At 40.1% G+C, this 20,297-nt stretch overlaps 1 protein-coding gene across 1 annotated transcript; it reads right to left on the reverse strand.

The window, feature by feature from the left end:
• Positions 1–1,642: 1,642 nt before the first annotated feature.
• Positions 1,643–18,052, reverse strand: LOC311211675 (interferon-induced GTP-binding protein Mx; the record flags this gene model as incomplete). Its single annotated transcript, XM_084290573.1, has 13 exons — positions 1,643–1,876; positions 3,876–4,118; positions 5,558–5,634; positions 6,361–6,519; positions 7,099–7,240; positions 7,829–7,951; positions 8,897–8,975; positions 10,404–10,602; positions 11,150–11,288; positions 12,893–13,047; positions 14,468–14,605; positions 16,047–16,242; positions 17,708–18,052. 13 exons carry the CDS (start codon positions 18,050–18,052, stop codon positions 1,643–1,645), a joined length of 2,229 nt encoding a protein of 742 aa, XP_084146699.1.
• Positions 18,053–20,297: the final 2,245 nt, after the last annotated feature.

Consider the following 20,297-nt stretch of genomic DNA (forward strand, 5'->3'; position numbering starts at 1 on the left):
TAAACACTGCACCAAATAAATATATTTTTTTCTACAAAGAACTTTCCTTTGTAGTGTTTTCTGTCTGGAATGCTTTGGAAGCAATTGCTGAATTCAGTGTCTGAAATCCTCTGAGTATCTGATTTAAGAAAAAAAGAAACAAGAGGACAAAAAAATGTAAGAGGGTGATCAAAGAGATTCCTTTAACTCCAGTATTTCAGGTCCTTAGCGAAATCCAGAAGAGCTGGATGTCCAGGAATGCTGGATGTCTTCAGTGGCTGGGTCTGATGAAATCACATTTCTGGTGAAACTGAGGTAAAGGGAAGCTTAGCCTGAAGGCAGTGAGTTGAGGCACTTGCACCCTGTTTTGTTATTGCATTTCATGCAGCCTGAAGCAATGTGCATCTGCCTCTTTTCTCAAGGTGCTACAGGGTGTTTTCAATGGCACTAGTGTCAAGTGTGCCTCGGGGTTTACAATGAAGTAGTCATTGAATTTGAAGTACATTCAAAACAGAAATTAAGTACGTTCATTGTTTTGGTATCAGGCCATTACATGGCTCGTGAACTGCAGTGTTGCAAGTCTCCAGTAGCAAATGTGGAAAACTGTTAATAGTGCTGAACAGGGTTGTAAAAGCTGTATCCTCCACTGGGGTGAGGGCTGTGCTGCAGAAGTCAGCCACCTGCTGCTGCAGTGTGGTGAAGAGGAGGCTTCTCTTGTAACCATCTTGGAAATTACTTCATGACAAACTGTCATAGGCATGTGTTTTTTTAGCTCTATGCAGCCCATAGCACAGTTCTGCCCATAAATCCTCCATGTGAAAGATGTCACAAATACAGTGCAGTATTACATTTTGTCCCTGCTCCCATGAAACAAAAGACATCTTTTGGAAAGGTTTTCCTCCTCCTTTGGGGGGTAAGATGACAGGTACCAAACCCCATGCTGAGACATCCTTCCAGTGTTCAGTGTCCATAATGGATTAAAACACCCAGGACATCCAAAATCCAGCTGTCCAGTGAATCTTCCATCAGACCCAAAAATTCAGCCAAGGCTCCAGGCATCCATAAGAAAAGAGTCTTAGGGTTTCTCTACAACTCTGAGATCTGAAAAAGGAGAAGGAGATATAATATAATCCTGGGGATATACTTATCAGATGTAGTTAACTGTATTTCCCATTAGGCTGGAACTGTTGCATACCCACTGTGCGCACCATCTCTACCTCCTGGGATGAGACTTAACAGTGATGACACCTTGCACAGGCATCCTTCAGGCAAGGGCAGGAAATAAATACAGCAACCAGCACAGAGCGAAGCAGAGGAACGCTAGGGATGGGTAGTAAGTGCAAAAACAACAGACCCACCAAAACTGGAGTTCAATCTTTTATTTTAAAAAATATTTCAAAATATGCACAGTAGACAAAGTTTATAAAATGAACATTTAGAAATAGGATAACATTCATTTAACCACATCTCTACTAATGGAGCATTTTAAACAAGAGTAGGTGTTTGTGTGTAACAGACTATGGAAAATAGGACAGAATGGACCACTCTTGAAAATTTGAGAAACTGGCAGTAAAGGTCAGTGCTGACTTTATGTTTCAGAGGGTTTTAGATCAGCAATACTAGAAAATCAAAGTAGAAAAATATGTCTGAAAAGTGAAGAAATCTACAGACAGCTAAAGCCCTTCAGACATTGGTAGGCTTTGCTGAGCCGATTAACTCGGCCACTGAGGTAATTCCTAATTTTAGCAGCTTCACTGTCCTCTTGAAGTAAACTGTTTAATTTTTCCCTTTCTTGCAAAAGATGCAACATTGAGGTCTGCAAGTTGTCGCCGAAGTCATGAAGGACAGCAGATAGGATGATCAGAGGAATCTGATTGGAGAGGCGTTTATTTGCTCCCTGCAAGGAGGAAAAAAAAAGTTACAAGATTTATTTCCCAAAAAGAAAAAAAAAGAAGGGGCTATAGGTAATCTACTAAGTGACAGCATGTTTTAAACTGTTATATTGAGTTACTGTTCAAAAAGTGAGTGCTTCTAGGAACTAAAAAATGTTTCCTGTTAGTCTCTCTCATGCCTAAAAATCTAAAAGTTAAGATTTATGGGAATAAATCAGCTGTTCCTTTTTTTTTTGGTTGTTTTTCTGTGGATAAGAGCCAAGGTATTTCATTCCCTACTTAGCTCTATCGGCTATCATTTTTAAGATTTATGCTAGGACATACCCATGAATAAAACTTGTCAACAATTTCTGGTATCAAACCTGTTCTCTCTGAACACCACCAATCTGTTATGGTACTGGAAATTAAATTGCGCTTTGTTTGTTCCCCCCAAAAGGTAGCAGATTTCTATATCTAGATGGGGTTTCAATGTGATTGTCCTTTTGACTATGACGGGTTTGGAGTAAGCTTTACCCTTAAGGGAAAACATCTTCAGCAACAGTGAGACTGGGCTGCAAGTACATCTATTGGAAAAACTATAAGAATTTTCTACATAACCTGAACAACTCTCTGGCCTGGTTTATCTATGCAAATGGAAACAGATTGTCCTAGAAGAAGTTGTGAGGCCATTTCCATAGAGATGGCCTCAGGGCATGGGGGCTTAGCTGGTGCTCTTGGGTGATGGGAGGTGCAAAACCTCTCCGAGGCTGGGAGGGAACTGAACCCAGCCTTGGAGGCCTTAAAGGGTTTAGGCCACCATCTCCAGAAAAGTCTAATTTTTTTTTTGGCTTCAGATATCTTTGGAGCTCAGCAGCTGCAAATCTTTGATCTACAAGGATGGGATCATACTTATGGTGAAAAATACTGAAGACTAGATACTCAGTTTCTCTTACTAGTTCGCAGAGATCTCGTAATAAGGAGCAGTTCAGCTGAGTCAGCAAGAGACTTACTGAGCTTATGTATCCTCCAGGCACTGCTGACTATTGCTGGGGGGTGTAGATGCCTTAAAAAAGGGTGTTTTTCTGCAGCAGAGCTCTACCCAGAACTCTGGCAGACCTGCCATAGGTGACATGGGTTCATGCTTGCCAGGTTCATGCTTGCCATTTGCAAAGGCCATAGGTGCTTAAGAGCTTTCCCCTCATTTCATCTCATCTCATCTATTTGGCCTCTCATAAGTTGCATGGAGATGTGATGCCCTGGCATCCATTGGTGATTGTTGAAAAGGCTGTTTAGGGCATTTACAAAAATGTACAACTCAAGACTTTGTGGTATAGCAGAGGGTATTGTGAGGCTGGAGGGAAGAAGCTTATGCAATTCTGCTTTTATCTCTTGCTCCATTAAAACTGATGCCTTTCTCTCCCTCTCAGTATGGAAATCTGGAAGAGTAGCCTGAACGTTTAATTGCAAGAATTTGGCAAAACCTTGCTATTGAAATTCAAGGTGAACCACTACCTAAGTTACTGCATTATTAATATTAAGTTGGTGCTTTCTGAGTGAGTTCTATGAAACAGAGACCAAAAGCACCTTCTGATACTATGCATTCTCTTTGCTTTCTTGCTCTGAAATATTCTTTTATTAAAGCATCCAATTTTCTTTGCTTAACATCTGCTGAGCTATCTGCAATGTGTTATATTCACCTGATCTCTATATAGAGCCAAATTCATTTTAACCAAACATCTGATTACCACTCCTCCCGCCCCATGAGTTAGTACCCAACTGGCAGCCACAGCAACCACTTTCTGGAGGTAGCAGGATATGCATGATCAAAGCTCCTTTACTGGAATACGGGTCTTGCCATCATCTGAGTATCAATAACTTTTCATTACAAGGCTAACAGCTCTCCCCCATCTTCTCCTCTCCCCTAAACCAGGTAAGTAACAGTCCTTCCATCCCCCCAGCACTTGTCCCCATAGGAAAAGCCAGCCAGAGAGCATTGCTGTGCTGGCTTGTAGGCTGTAAACTCACAGTAAAATAGGCCTTTGTGTGAGAAATCATTTCCTGGATGAAGATGGCATTCTTATCTGAAACGGATCCAAAACTGATCTTCTCCTTCCCACCGTCTTTGCTGAATATTTCTGCCTTGGCAGAGTTTAAATCATCCAAGTAGATGTTATCCTGGCAGTATACGATTCTCTCCATTTTAAACTGGTTTCGGATGTGATTTTCAGCATTCATTGCTTGTGTATTTCTAATGACATCAATTCTGGCCTAGGGAAAAAAAAAAAAAGTTCTGAGATGCTTAGCAGTGTCCTTGGGGCAAGATGAGGTGGATGTGGTATTCCACACCTCACTGCAACACTGGCTAATCCCAGGTTGGCTCTTGGTGCATGCAGTAATGCTCTAGCTGCAGGTTCCTCTGCCACTGCAGAAAGAGCAGGAATAGGCAGCATTTGGTCTCTCCATTAAACAGGAGTGGGTTCAATCATACCCTGGTGCTTGGACCCTGAGGGAAAATACCAAGATTGGTGGGAACAAGCAGCAACTGCCAGAAATTAGTTCAGCCAGCCCTCTTTTTTGCATGCCTTTTGGATGCTTTTGCATGCATTTCAATTGCTTGTCCCTCTTGCACTAAGCTGTGATAGCAGGCACTGAAATGAAATCCATTTCCCCTCCTACTGGTCTCAAAAACTGCTCTTTCCTGTCCGTTGTCAGCAAACCAACCTTGTCTACCTCCTTGGTATCTGGCATCTTCATTAAAATAATCTGATGCTTTCTGGCCTTTTTGGTGCTTCCACCTAGAAGCCTGCAGGAGCAACAAATTCCCCTTAGTCATCCTTAAGGTCTCCTAAAATGCTACCTTAGCATCCCTGCATCAGAATAGTTTTTTTTTTTTTTTTTTGTTTGTTTGTTTGTTTCCAGACTCTGCCAAAACCTCTTCCTTTCTTAATTTCTCTGATTGTGCTGTGCCTAAAGATGCACCCAAAATTCCTCTGTGCTTGGCTGAAATAGGTTATTTGCTTGCTGTCTGATTGACTTGGGACTTTGGTAGGATTTGGCCATGCAAGTCACATAGCAAATCACCTGTTTCACTCACATTTGCCTTTGAGTTTCCCTTTAACCATTGTGCCATGTGAGTGGGCTCTGCTTTCTGGCTGGCCTGCGATGCTTCTCACCTCTTCCTCAAAGCTCTTTCACAGAAAAGGTCTTTGAGGACATCAATGTCATTTAACTCCACCCCAAAACCTGGAAGCCTCCAAACTGTGAACAGGAGTATGCTGGCTTTCATGGTTAAATGATTTTTGGCTTGTCTGCCACTGTTCCTTTTTGTCAAAGGTGAGAAGCTTGCCCTGGCTAACACCCTGGCTTTCCTTTCAGAAAGCAACAAGCACCCCCGCAGTGCTCAGAGGCTACCGACATGCTTAGAAATCATTGCAGGACTTAGAACTGAAATTAATGATAGACTTTTCAAGGCAGCCACACCACATTTTCTGTGCACAGAATGCAAAGAAAAATGCACTTTCATTAGTGTCATTACAAACACGTTTGTTTTCAATTTCTTACTTACTTCATACAAATCATAGACTGTCATGACATTGCATGGTTGCATATAGGTAAAACAACGGGATAGGTACCATAAGCGTGGCTGTATTTACAAATTACATTCTATTTTGCTCTTGAATTATCTCGGGTTATAGCTAGTTCCTCACCTGAGCAGCTCTATTTAAATTTTGAAAATTAGCAAAATGCTTGTTAGTGAGCTCCAGAAATTTCTCTTCAACCAGTCCTAAGGGAAGAACAGACAGACAAAATAAAGTCAGGTAAGCAAATAAGTTTTTAAAGCTATTGGCAATACAAGGCTTGGGAAAACCACTTGCTTTCTGCAGTATGCCCTTATAACTAATATAGACAGATGGGAATTTAGATTTCTAGGTTGAAGAGCATGAGCCATTCAAGACCTCCTGTAACCACTTACTTATCTTGTCAGAAATTAAATATTGCTGAGATTTCATTGATAAAGCAATTTATGTGCTTGCAGCTGTGTTTGACCAGGTGGTTCATCACTTGGCCATGTAAGCACATCTCAGAGTGGCCTTCCCAGGGAAGCACTGAGTCTGGCACAGATGCCAAAGCTCCCTTCTAAGGCAAACATGGGAATAGTGACATACTTTTTCCTTTGGTGTTTTTTACTGGATACGTAAATCCCTTTCCCCCCCTCCCAGCAGTCGCTGTTTAATGTATATAACATGCAAAGAACTGGCAAAGAAGCTAGAATCTTGGTTTAGGTTTTGTGCATGCCACTCCTTGCACCTGGGAATACCAACCAGCTTGGCTGGTACCAGGTACTTCCACTGCACCACTTCATTACAGTGTTATCTATTATAGTTAACTAACTCCCCATTCCCAGCCATGGGGAAGCGTGTTAACAAATTCTGAAGAGCATGTCAAAACAAAATTATCAGGCACACCAGCGTCACCCATGTGATGGCCTCATGTGGCCTGTAAAACATACGGATCACGTTGTTCAGTATCACAATAGCTGGCTCCTCTAGGTCTAGGATTTGCTCTTTTATAATGTCCTCAAACGTCCTGTAGCTGATGAAGCCTGGAAACTCCCGTCCACGGTACTGGTCTTCATATTTCCACATTTTACTGGGTATGCTTTTTTGAACTGTAATATTAAGATAACATTGCTTTACTACTAAGTCACTGCATAAATTTCTGATTAAAGAAATTCTCTTAAATTTCTTAAAGAAAGTCTCTTTCTTGTCTTTGAAAATGCTCTTGTGAATAACAACTACTGAGCCCATCTTTCAAGCAACGTGGTTACTGCAGAATGGAGCTCAGAAATACTGGTTCTTCGTGGAGATGCTACCCTCACAATATTGGCCAGTACCAGTCACTGCTGAGTTCAAAACCAAACCACAACAAAAAAGACCAAAATTACAAAACATGAATAATAACAACAATACCAACAAAACTAATTAATTACATCGTATAAATATTATTATTGTTGTATTTTCTGTTATTGAGAAGAACGGTTCAGAGAATCAGCACCCAATTCTCTGCCAGGGTTCACAGGCTTGCTTTTATTGCTCTGCTGAGAGAAGAGAGGCTCAGACATCTCTGTAAAGACAGCAAGCTGGGTCTCTGTTCCTAAGAATCAAAGCATAACTTGCCTCGCATAACAGCAGATAAATGCTCCTAGCTTCTCTCAAATAAGGTGTAAATGATGGTTTCCTATACTTACCCTTGGCAGCATTTTCCATGAGAAGTAGTCCCCATGTTTGAAATTCTTTGCGGAGTTTTGCCAAAAGTCTGATTTCATTTCCAAACAAGTGTTCCTCTCCACGTATCACCCGAGAGACATCTTGATTAAATAGCTTGATCAACTGTAATGAATTAAAAAGAAAAAATGAAACAAAACAAAAACACAATGTACTAAAGTTTCATTTCTTCAGACTAACTTATACCTGTTAAGTAAACCTGCTGTTGTGATGGTGAGATAGGATTAATTGAAAATATTCCTTCCTTAGAATTTTTATGCTCTTAGCCTTTTTTTTTCTTTCCCTGTGAATTCTTAGAACCATTTACTAAATTGTAATGGACATATTGATATCAGGAAGGCATTTATACTCACGAGTGCTGTAAACAATGGAAACTCTTCAGAGAATTTCAGTGAGCTGGGCAGAAAAGAGTGTAGATTTTCATTCTCTGAGATGCTTGATTTTGACCAATCAAACAATTTGTTGTTGAGCTCTTTCGTCACATAATCAGAGGAAAAAAATTGCTAGACAGGAACATGAAGTCCTGCAGTCCAAAATTTTTGCAGGTATAATGTATTCCTGCCAGAGGTCTGCCTAGGTAGCTCTCAAAACCCTGCAGTGACAGATCGAAGAAGCTCCCTGGTCCATCCTGTTGCTTTGCTATCTTTAAAAAGGTCTGCTCAACTCTGTAACTAAATCAATATTGATACTTACATCTGTGAGGAAAGCCAGCTTTTCTGTTTCTACTGTGGGTGTGCCTCGTCTGTACTTTTGTAGTTCCTGCACTGAATTTTGCAGCACCTCACGTATTTGGTTCTCTATTGTAGGCAAAGTTTTCTGGAAGGTAGACAGGAAAGAAGGACTGTTAGGTAGGCTGAACACATCTGGTTTGGGAAGGAAAACAAAATAGCTGCAGGAGTGACCTAGGCCTGTACATGACCTTTGCTGCTCTCAAGTCAAAGAACTCCATGTCACCTGCATCCCAAGAGTCACGGTGGGATAGCACCACAGTGCAAATGTGGCCTTATATGTCTCAGGGGCTACCTGAGATACCGGGGTGGACCTCCCTGCAGAGGAGCTGCAGTCTAGGCTTCACATACAGTGAGCCAAAAAGTGTCTCCTGGCAGCTTGTGATGGGAATGTACTGATCCTTCTATTCCTGACAAATACACAGTTGGACATGTCTGTTTGATTGCTTTTTTAATGTAAATTTACATAAATACAGATTTTTTTCCTCCTTCAGGGCTGAGTTTAGATGATTGTTGTATTTTAGCATTTCCCTTCATGGAACAACTTATATTATTTTGGATATATTTCTATAAAATAATAAAATATATTAGTTTACTAGTATCATAAAATAATTACATCTTAATTGAGATTTTGAAGACATTTTCACTTGATAGAAATTACTGTGTTTTAGAAAGCTGATAGTAGTAACTTGTTGCTCACGCTATCAACACTTTACAGACAAAAAAAGTATAATGACTGCCATTTAAAAGGCAGGGGTTATAATACACAAGCAGATTAAATGAATTGCCTATTGCCAATCCTTTGCTTAAAGGCAAATCTGAGGACATACCATGGTTTTCCTTGCCTCTAACTCTCACCTCAATTTGCTCTCAGATTGCCATATTGAAGGATAGTTAAGTATCCTTAAGTATAAGAATGATAGTTATGTATGCATATAAAGAAAAAAAAATTGCAGTTCAAGGGGGAAGGGTTGGATGTGTTTTTAGGTAGTAACTGGTACACATAGCTTAGTATGACACCTCTGTTACTTACAATAATATGTGCCACAAGTTCATTTGTGAGCTTCATTGCCAGATGAGGAATAGTAGCCTTGTTTTGATCCAGAAGAATGCTGCAAAAAAGGGGGAAAAGGAGGTTTGGGACAGACCATGTTTACAAGGTAAGGAGGCAGCACTGATGATGTTCTGCTGCACACACTGAGTAAAAAAAAAAAAACAAACGTGCAGCAGCAGCCAAGGGCTCTGTGGAATCTACATCTTTTCTGCAAGATTTGCTTAACAGCCATTGCAACTAGTGGAGCCAAAGGAAACAGAGAAGAATTTTAAAAAGGCCATTTCTAACAACAGGTTATTGTACTGCTGTTATTCCTTCATGTGGGAAGTATGCCGGTTCAAAATCCTTTTTACCTGTTATTCTTCATGTAATGATTGATTTGCTGCTGAGTTGTTTTCTGGGGAAACATCAGCACAAACATTATCTTTTATCATACTGAATTTCGTGGTGTTTTCCAGTGAACAGAAATACTTCAGTACTTAACTGGTTGTGCTCAGATGCATAACTTGACTTCTTTGGGACTATTCTGATCTCCTGAGGTTAATTGCACTTAGAATCATAGAGTCATCTGGGTTGGAATAGACCTTCAAGATCATCAAGTCTGACCATCAACTTGCCTACTGAGTCTCATCAGCAAACCATGCTCCTTAGTGCCACATCCATGTTTCTTAAATATCTCCAGGATGGGGGCTTCTCCACTTCCCTGGGCAGCCAACCTCTCTGTGAAGATATTCTTTCCTTCATCCAACCTAAACATCCCAAGTGGCCCAATTTGAGGCCACTTCCTCACATCCTACCACTTGTCACCCGGGAAAAGTGGCTGACAGACTCCTTGCTGCAACCTCTCTTCAGTAGCTGTAGAGAGCAATGAGGTCTCCCTCACAGCCTCCTCTTCTCTAGACTAACCAACTCCAGTTCCCTCTGCCCCTTCTCGTAACACTTGCATTCTCATCCCTTCCCTTCACCAGTTTTGTTGCCCTTCTCTGGTTGTGTACCAGTACCTTGATGTCCTTCCTGTAGTGAGGGGCCCCAAACTGAACACAGTACTCAAGGTGTGACCTCACCAGAACCAAGTACAATGGGACGATCACCTCCCTTGTCCTGCTGGCCATGCTATTTCTGATACAAGCCAGAATGCTGTTGGCCTTCTTGGCCACGTGAGCACACTGCTGGCTCATATTCAGCCGGCTGTTGACCAATACCCCCAGGTCCTTTACTGCTTGGCAACTTCTCAGCCAAACTTCCTCTCATGAAGTCAGAGTCAAGGAGAGTTACAAATCAAACGTGCAACAAAAATATATTTTAAAAGAGTATTTGCCATGTAAAATTATTCTGGCTTACTAGAAAGCAATACTACATGGACAATGAGAAATAGTGAGTATAATTAATTTTTGGTTTTAACCCTAACTTAAATCTCAACACGTCAACAGGAAGATTTGAAGTGACTTTAATATGCTTTGGGTTAGGTCCTTTATATGAGAAGTACCTGAAGTTTTTGTGAGTCTCGAAGAATTGTCTCTCCTGATCGATGGCAGATGCCAAGGTCAGTTTGTTGTGGATGTCACGTTGACCACGACACTTCACAATCATGTAGCCTTTTCTGAGGGGGATGACCTCATTTTGTACTATGCTAATGATGGACTCTTCAGTTCCTATGTCCACCAGATCAGGTTTTGTGAGGATCCCTGTGAAGTCACCCAAAGAGAAAGTTAGTCAGGTACAGAAGTTGACAGTGGAAGAGGTGCAGTAGGACATCTAGCTGTCAGAGTGGAAATGTTCCCTGCAGCATTTTACAAAGCAGCTGTTCTTCGTTTCATTTTCTCTTCTAGAAAGCTCTCAGCTCCTGGACCTTGCACTGTAATATTTGCTCTATAGTAGGGTTCCCACCATGCCTATTGCTTTGCAAACCTTTTTAGCAGGGAGCAGCAAGGTTTTCCCACAAGTAACTCTGAGATTGTCAATTTCCAGTTATTTACAGTGGGAATGCCAGTAAGACTCAAAACTGAGGTATGTTTAGAACTACTCCAGCTTTGTAAACAGTTTATTTAGATATTTTTATTTTATTTTATTTTATTTTATTTTATTTTATTTTATTTTATTTTATTTTATTTTATTTTATTTTTTCCTTCTAGTAGCTTTGAACTAGAACTTTGCAGTTCTGGTGTGCAGTGCAAAACATTTGACTTTCATGGAAGTAAAAGATTCATACTTGCAGTCAAAAAAATATCTTACCAAGTGTCCTTTCTCCCTTAGGGTCCACCTCTTGAGCCATTTTCAGTGCTTCTGTTGTTGCAATATCCACATTACATGGCACCACTACCAAATTGATTGTCTCTTTGTTGCTAATAATTTTTTTAATTAGCATTTTAATCTGAAATGTAATACAGTAGTAATTCAGTGAAATCAAATGTTTACATGTAGGATATGAGCATTTCTAGCAATATAAGCCACCTCACTGTCTGATGACACGAAGTGTCACATACACTGAGAATGCTATTAAATAGTAAAGGATAACATGGAAATGTGTCAACAGAAGAATGCAGCCTGTTTTCCTACATAAAGATAAATCAAAACACCTAATGTGAATGAGAGCAGATTATTGTTAGGCTTGTCCTGAAAAAAATATGTAAATTAGAGAAAATTTAACCCCTCATACTATGTAAAATTTAAACTCATACATATCATCTTTCATTAAGGAAGTACTAATGATATTTCATAAATAATCTCACATGAGAAAAATGAGTTATGATGCCTAGTTACACACTTATGGAGTGAAAGGAAGTCACTATCCTGACATGAAATTTGTGTCTCTGAAAGGAGAAAAAATATCTTTGGCTTACCTTTCTGTGGATGATTTGTGAAAAAACATCTCTCATGACACCTAGTTGGTAACATTTCTATGCTTCAATGCCAAAGCAAATGAATTTTTCAGAGTTTGTGTTGTATTTTAAAAGGCACACACAGCTCTATTGTGTTTATACTGAAGCAATTTAACTCTTTATTCTGAGTATTGGTAAAGGTGTCTCTTCTCTAATCCCCATTCATCCCAATTTCTGACATGATAAAGTGCTATAGCACAGACATATAAGTGCTATATGTCTGAAGCATGCAGGCAGCCGGGTACAATGGGGCAGTGTCACATCAAACCTGCCACTTTCTTCTGAATACAATGGAGAGGTTACTTTCTGATTGTGAAATGAACACTTTCCTAGAGAAAGAAGACCAGACGGTCTATTTTGTCTATTCATCCATGTCTCTGTTTTAATGCTGATATGTCTAGTTTAATTTGTTCTACTTTTATTCCAAATTCTTGTGTAAAGGTATTTTAGGAGAGACAATATAGTCAGCTCCTGCACAACACTCTCACAGCCGACCCCATCTTCTGGAGTTTTGTGTTCCCCAGCATTTCCTCAAAAAGCCACCAGGGGAAGCATAGAGATATCCTCCACGTTAATGTATATTCTTTATACTACAGAAAGGGTCTCTTCTGATCTGGTAGGCGATGAGAACAATGAGCATGAGTACCCTTCTGATGTATGTTGTAAGCAAGGGATGACAGTACACCAAGCCAGTAAGAGGGCTGATCTGCATTCTTGCTCAGGAATAACATAGGAGAACTCAGTATTTCCCCAGCACTGGGAAGACACAACCCTCTTGGGATGCATCTATCCTCCAGCCTAGATGCATCCCAACTCTAGATGCAGTCTAGCCCAGGGGCAGTGCTGTGTTCAGAGACCTGGGTCTGTGTGGATGGGATGTTCTGTGCTGCCCTGGCAGGCACCTGGGGTGGATCCTGGTCATCGCTGTTCCTATTAGGACTGTTTTCCTGAAGGCCTGGCTGCTTGCTAGCATAGCTATCATTCTAGTTCAGAAGCCCAGAACAATTATTGCAATGTCCTGCAGCACAGATCTGTATGTAAGGTAGGTTACAAAAATGAGTCTTTCCATAGGTTGGCATAAGAGACTGCATTTTACCTGTTCCCCAATGTCTTGTGGCTGATTCCTCATGGCCACTCTGGCAATTCCAGGAAGATCAATTAGTGTCAGGTCTGGGACATACGGGGAACAGATTTCTAGGGAAATTAGTTCTCCACTAATGTTGCCCTTTGTACCAGCCACAACATCCTGAGCTGCAAGGGGAAAAGAGCAAAGCAATGAATACAGGCTTCAAATGATGCATCGAAGTGAAGAAGAAGTGGGAATCCCTGGAAATCTTTAAAAGACGTTTAGATGTAGAGCTTAGGGATATGGTTTAGTGGGGACTGTTAGTGTTAGGTCAGAGGTTGGACTCAATGATCTTGAGGTCTCTTCCAACCTAGAAATTCTGTGATTCCATGATTCTGTGAATATGATGACTTCAGGAAGTACATACTACCACCTAGGCAACTAGTCATTTTAGGCATGATTTTTTTTTTTTTTTTTTTCTTTCCCAGATGCAGGCATGAATGTAAATCTATTTCTCTATTTCTGCAAAAATCCAAGGAAATTATTATGGACTATGTGGAGTCCTTTTGGAATGGGAACTGCAGTATTTCACAGACCATATGCTTGTGGACTGCAACATATGAAGACAAAATACATACAAATAATTAATAACAAAAGTGATAGGATAAGGTATTATTCAGTTGCAGAAATTATTCCTCAACATCAAGATACTTTGTAGACATTAATTCTTGGGTGTTTTAAAAGATCAGTAGGTACTATTCTATATTCTTCACACGTTGATAGTAACGTTGAGAGGCCAGGCATTTTGTCCCAGATCTTATAAGGCAATGATGGACTGTGAGCAGCACTGAGGAGCAGGGAGACACTGTGACCATTCTCATTAAAGATTTTCAGCTCTGTAATTAGCTTATCCAAATCATACCACCTACCTTGCAGTTTTTGAAGGATATATTGAAAATCTCCAAATAACATATTGAAAAACTAATGAAACATTACATTGAATAACAATATTGTGGAGCTGTCCTAGTCAAGGAAATATGAACAATCTCACTTTCACATTTAGGGCAAGTGCTTACTACATTTTAGGTATGAAAAATGTTTTCTTTTACCATAGGAAATACAATAAAAGTAAAGATGTGACAAGGGAAGGGCAGTACCTGAGGCTGTGGTCACACTAACTGATGGGAGCTCTGTATGCCCTTCACTCTGTCATCTTTTAACTTTCTCCAAAATCATTGGATTTCCAGCCACAGACACCACAAGCATTCCTCAAGGTTTTGAGCTGATGACACAAACCATTTAGGGCTTCTCATGTTTCAAGCTTGACAGACACACTCCCCAAACCGGGCAAATGGCAGCTATCTGAGGACATGGCCTGAGCTTTTATCAGACATCATGGACCATCTTCATCACTGAAGCAATAAGTAGCACAACTTTCTTAACCTGCATGTATATTGCACTCCCTCACCTTCGTCTGCTTTGAATTCAGCTTTTAGCAGCTATGATCCCTGTGTTAGTCCACAGACTTCAGCTCAGCCTAGGAAGCAGAACAAGGGTTCAAAGGAGATTGAGCAATTCAGATCAGGGCAATATGCTACAACTCACCATTTCTTATTGCATTCTCCACCTCTGATGCATGCTGCAGATCTGTACTGATATTGCGGTAAGAAAGTTTCCCTTTCCATTCCTGCGAATTGGGTATTTTTTTCAGTTTAAGTTCCAGGGGACATCGAGTAACGATACCTACAGTGATGCCAAAGACAGAGGTAATGCCATTAGCAGTTGTGATACATGGGAGACAGAGAGTGTGTGTGCACAGCATTGCCTAATATTTCAGAGAGCTGTAAAGAAAAGTTTCAAGGGACATGGCCAAAGGACACTCATCTGACTTCCCACTTGGTGTCACCAGCATTATGTGATGTCAAATGTGGCTTGGCCAGCCAAGTCTTGCCTTGCAAACCTACAAGGATGGAGATTTGTTCCTTTCTGCATGACCTGTTTTGATGCTGTGCCTACATATTATGAAATAAAACCTTTTTCTCAAGTCCAGCCTGAAAGCCTAAATGTGCTCAGATATTGACAGCCAATACAGGACTTGTAGAACCCATGTGTGTGCATCTACATGTATGTAGATGCACACACATGTATGAAGCTGGAAAATTAATCTTCCTGAGCTGCAAATGAAGTCTTCCAATTATCTTCTCTGATATCCATATGCTAATAAGCAAAGATATACATTTTTTGCCAAACAAAAAAAAATCTGTAAGAAAATCTTGGTCCAAAAAACAAACTAACTAACTAACAAAAACCAGAAGCAAATTTCCAAACTAGTCACTCTTTGCTGGAAAATACACATGGTTAGATGATGCTGCTGCCTTTCAGCCTGTCTACAGTTTCAGGCAAGTATCATAGAATCATAGAATGGCTTGGTTTGCAAGGGACCACAAAGATCATCTGGTTCCAAATCCCCTGCCATAGGCAGGGATGCCACCCACTAGATCATGTTGCCCAGGGTCCCATCCAGTCTGGCCTTGAACACCTCCAGGGATGGGGCATCCACAACCTCTCTGGGCAACTTGCTCCAGTGCGTCACCACCCTCTGAGTGAAGAATTTCCTCCTAACCTCTAATTTAAATTTCCCCTCTTTTAGTGTAAAACCTTTCCCTGCTTGTCCTATCATTATCTTCCCAAGAGTCCTTCTCCATCTTTTTTATAAGACCCCTTTAAGTACTGAAAAGCTGCAGTGAGGTCCCCCCAGAGCCTTCTCTTCTTTAGGTTGAACATCCCCAGCTCTCCCAGCCTTTCTTCATAGGAGAGGTGCTCCAGATCCTTGATCATCTTTGTGGCCCTCCTCTGGACCTGCTCTAACAAATCTACATCCTTCTTGTGCTGGGGGCTCCCGGCCTGGACACAAATATGCTATACTACATGCTTCTTATTCCTGCTCCTTTGACCACCCAAACCATGTGACCTGTTTGGGTAACACTACGGTGCCCCACCTTCACATCCATTTCTTCAGCTGGAAACATGAGCTAAGAAAGCCCCTGGAGTCTCATCATTCAGATATAGTCTCAGTCATGGTGTTATCTACTCCCAGATACCAGGAAAAAAACACCACCATCAAAAAATGTTTCACTTTATCAGAGTGAAATTCAGGTGAGAACCTGAGAAGGTGATTTCTTACCGTTGCCCCTAGGAAGAGAAACACCAGACAGGGCTTCGAGGATGGAGCTTTTCCCAGAGCTCTGGTCTCCAATCACTGCGATTGCAGGCAATGACAGTTCTTTTTCTATTCCAAGTGCTCTCAGGCTGTCAATGAGATCAATGCAAGGCCGGATCTTCTCCTCATACTGATTGTACAAGGTGTGTTCTGCTGCCTGCTGGAGTTAAACTTACAATGATCTTATGAATTTTCCATAATTTTAAAATAAATTATTTCCACAAAACAAAACAAATAAAACCCCAACATCCTTCTTGGCACATTTTCCAGTTCATCATTCTCTAGTAGACCTTATGTACTAGCTTCTGGCTGTACCTCGTATCACTATGCATCCTTGCACCTCCATGCTATAAATGGATGATTGTAAATATATCTAAATCAGTTGAGGTTGGCTCAGTGACTAAAACAACCTTGGTAAAAATAATAAATTTTGTATGCTGTCCTGAAAGGTGAAAAGTGAAAGGGGATTTCAACTTTAAATGTTTTTTTTTTTTTTTTTTAATAACTGACATTTTCTTCCAGTCATCTACAGATGTACTGAAGGATATGTATGCAAGTACAGACTGGTCACCGTAATAAAACAATTTAGTACAGAGAAGATTATCAAATCTTTGTTTTGAAGTTTGGAGATTTAGTTGTTGAGCAAACACCAAATCATTCTGCTGTGGTGTTCTTAGTAGGTGGCTAAAATCTCATGATATCATGATAATCTCATGATATCTTTTCTCTTTTTGCCTTTTGAATTATTATTATTATTATTCAATACTAACTGCAAGGTATTTTACACATGCTCTTCATTTTCATGAAACCAGACTGAGTAATTTCCAACCCTTACCCAGCTGGTCCACCTGCTGTTAAAGATGTCTATTTAAGTGTATAAAGATCATCCTGGTGCCTTCTCTCAATTCCTCTCACTGTATTCCAGTTGGCCATCTCCAGAAATGCAATTTTGAGAATATCAGTATTTTACAGACCCTAACAGGCCACCACCATCACTTTTTTTATAAGAAAGCCACCTCTGAAAATATGTCAGATGTAATCAGAAAGCAGATTTTTCTTTCAAGATAAGAAAGGGGGTACACGTCCCTAGCTGCAGGAATTTAAAAACCATATTGTTAACCCTTCCCCAGTATCTTCATTACAGTGTTTGCTGGCTAGTAAATCCCAACCATTCTCAAGGAACCCCATTAATTAAAAAAAAAAAAAAAAAAAAGACTTAAAAAAAAATCTTTTCCAGTGTTATATATACAACAGATTATTTTTAAGATTTCTTTATATTTCTGTTGAAGGTTGCAGAGCCTCAAATAAAGAGTATCTCAGATTTTAGGATTCCCATTTAATGCTTGCTAATTGTTCCTAATGAAACAGATGTATCTCACACATTAAATTGGCTGCTATGACTCTGCCGTGCTTTTTACCACACCTACACTATTTATGCCTTCCGATTAATGGTAGGCACACATCTTCCCACCTACACAAATGAGTGCTTGGCCTTGATCCCCAAAGTTCTCCTCTGCTTAGACTTAACAAGTGCCTGAAGGAACAGAAAAATTCATTTGGAGCTCAAAGTGAAGCACAAAGGCGAGCATGAGAACATCTGTGCTGTTCCAAGCTGCTTGCCTTACCATGTCCTGTTCTCCTTCGTGCAGATTCATGGACACCTTCTGCTCGTGTTGAGACTCTCTGGTAGTCTGCTCTGGCACAGGAAAATCTATTTCATCATCCAAGACTGGTGGCAGTGGCACTTCAGAAGCTTCTGTACATACTGGTGAGGAAAGTGATTGAAAACCATCTTTCATCAGGTTAGGACTGCGTCTTTTGGCCATTGATTTGAACTTGGGACTTCTGCTGTACTGGCTGTACATGTTCCACTGGTCTTCTGGCTTGCTATGTGGCTTGTCTGTGTTACGCTGAGTAGTGATTCTTATCAGCTCCAACCACTCTTTTGTACAGCTTCTGAAATCAAACATGGGGCACTGAGTGACTCCAACTTGCAACAGAAACCACAGCACAGAAAATCAAAGCACTGTTTTTACCTACTGGTTCAAACCCTTAGCAGAGATTAAGTGGCAGAATTCTTTTCAAATCAGTAAAATTGGTCTCCAGAGTTGAAACACTTCTCCCCACCTCACTTAGGCCTTTTTTTTTTTTTTTTTTTAAAAAAAAAAAAAAAAGAGAATTTGCTACAGGGTAAACAAGATTGTTATTATTATTATTATTTTTATTTTTTTTTTGGGGGGGGGAGGTGGTGGTTTCACACTGATGGCTAGCTAAACTCCAGAACATCCTCTCTCATTCTCCCTCCTCAAGAGAACATGGGGGGGGAGCAGGGGAGGGGGGAGAAGAAAATACAATGGAAAAAGATAATGGGTTGAAACAAGGACAGGGAGATCACTCACCAACTACTGTCATGGGTAAAACAGACTCAGCATAGGGAGATCAGTGTAACTTACTGCCTATTACTAGCAGCCTAGAGCAGTGAGACACTAAAAGCAAACCAAAAACACCTTCCATTCATCCACCCTCATTTAAGTCCTCCCACCAAGCAGTGCAGAGGAACAGAGAATGGAGGCTGGGGTCAGCATAGTCCCATATTCCAGTGAAAATGAATGCCAAGGATGAGGCATATTCCTGGGAAAGTGATTTCCAGAGAGAATGATTTAAAGAAATAAACAGAACAAACAAACAAAAAAGCATTATTAAAAAAAATAATATATATATTAATATATATATTAAATATAAATTAAATATAATATAAATATACATATATATATATATATATATATATATTAACCTGCTTGTCTTTCCCAAAATCTGCTTATGCTAAACACTTGGGAAAATTATGAAGTTTTGAAATTATGAATGATAAAAAACACATTTTTTTTTTCTGAAAGTAACACATTTTTTTTTTCTGAAAGTAACTCCTGTCCTTTGATGTTTTTAGTTGAATTAAGCATACAGGTTTTGTCTTTTTAGCAGATGTCAAAACAGGAAGATTAGACACAACATAAGCTATTTTTCCAATGCATAAAAGAAGTTTACAAACAAATTACTTCCTTAATTGCTATTCAGTCTCTTTTTAATAAAGCAGTACTTTATAAAAATATTCCTGTCTCCTTTAATCGACATACAATATAAATGTTTACGAGGAAAAGCTTGATTTTTTATCAACAATAAAAGACAACAGAACTACTTTCATTTCCATATAGGTATTCATTTCTCATTTTCCTCACCTTTTTCCACACTTTCCCTTTCACTCTCGTTTCACTATGAACTTGATCTATTAATGAATTTTAAGTTTTTTTTTTTTGTTTGTTTTTTCCCTTGAATGATGACTCAGAGCCTTATTTGTAATAAACATTCCCCATTCACAGGCAACCAGATTCTTTTGTGTTTTTCTATTGCCATGGAAAATAAAGTACTGATGATAATGTTTCTGATAATAATCCCTTCTACTGCCCCTCTCTCCCATTCTCCACCCTCTTTACAATTCAGTGGAATGAATGCATTCTACTCGTTTTGGTTTTAACATAAATATTACCCAGGAACAATTGTCCATCACTTTTGCATTATTATTTATATTAATTGTGCTGAGTTGAGAGCTGTTCTTGTACCACTATTAGCATATGGCCTCACAGGCATGGATGTAGTTCCTTCAGACAGTGGCTATGCAGCAAGCTTTATAGTGGCTAGGATGAGATGCAGAAGTGGTGAAGTGAGGCCACCAGGAAACAAAAAAGAAAAAAGAAAAAAGGCTCCTGGAAGATAAACTTATGGCACCTGAGAATATTAGGGACTCTGAAAACACGGTGACAACTTTGAAATGTTTTGCTGCAAGGGCTGTTTCTGACCATGTACATAATAGCTTCTTTTAGCAAGGAGATAAACAGCTGCAGTGGTTAAAGCAACCTTCTGAAGCTGGCCAGAGTCAACAGGCAAAACCTGGCACCTGAAAGACATGTACTGATTGCACAGGTCAGACAGCACCCTGCTGACACCAAAACTGCCATGGCGTTGGTACAATACTGGTTTCCTCAAACTTTAAGATTTTGCCTGCCTCTGTGCCAGCAAGGTCCTCCTGTACCATAGGAAACTCTTCTGGGCAGGATGACCCAGTGAGGGTGGCACAAATTGCCAGCCTGGAGACAAGTTGCTTCTTTTTCCTCTGACAATCCTGGCTTTACATCTCCAGAAGAAGTCACAAAACCTATCACT

This window comes from Netta rufina, assembly GCF_964035555.1.
Source record: "Netta rufina genome assembly, chromosome: 1".
NCBI classification, from domain to species: domain Eukaryota; kingdom Metazoa; phylum Chordata; class Aves; order Anseriformes; family Anatidae; genus Netta; species Netta rufina.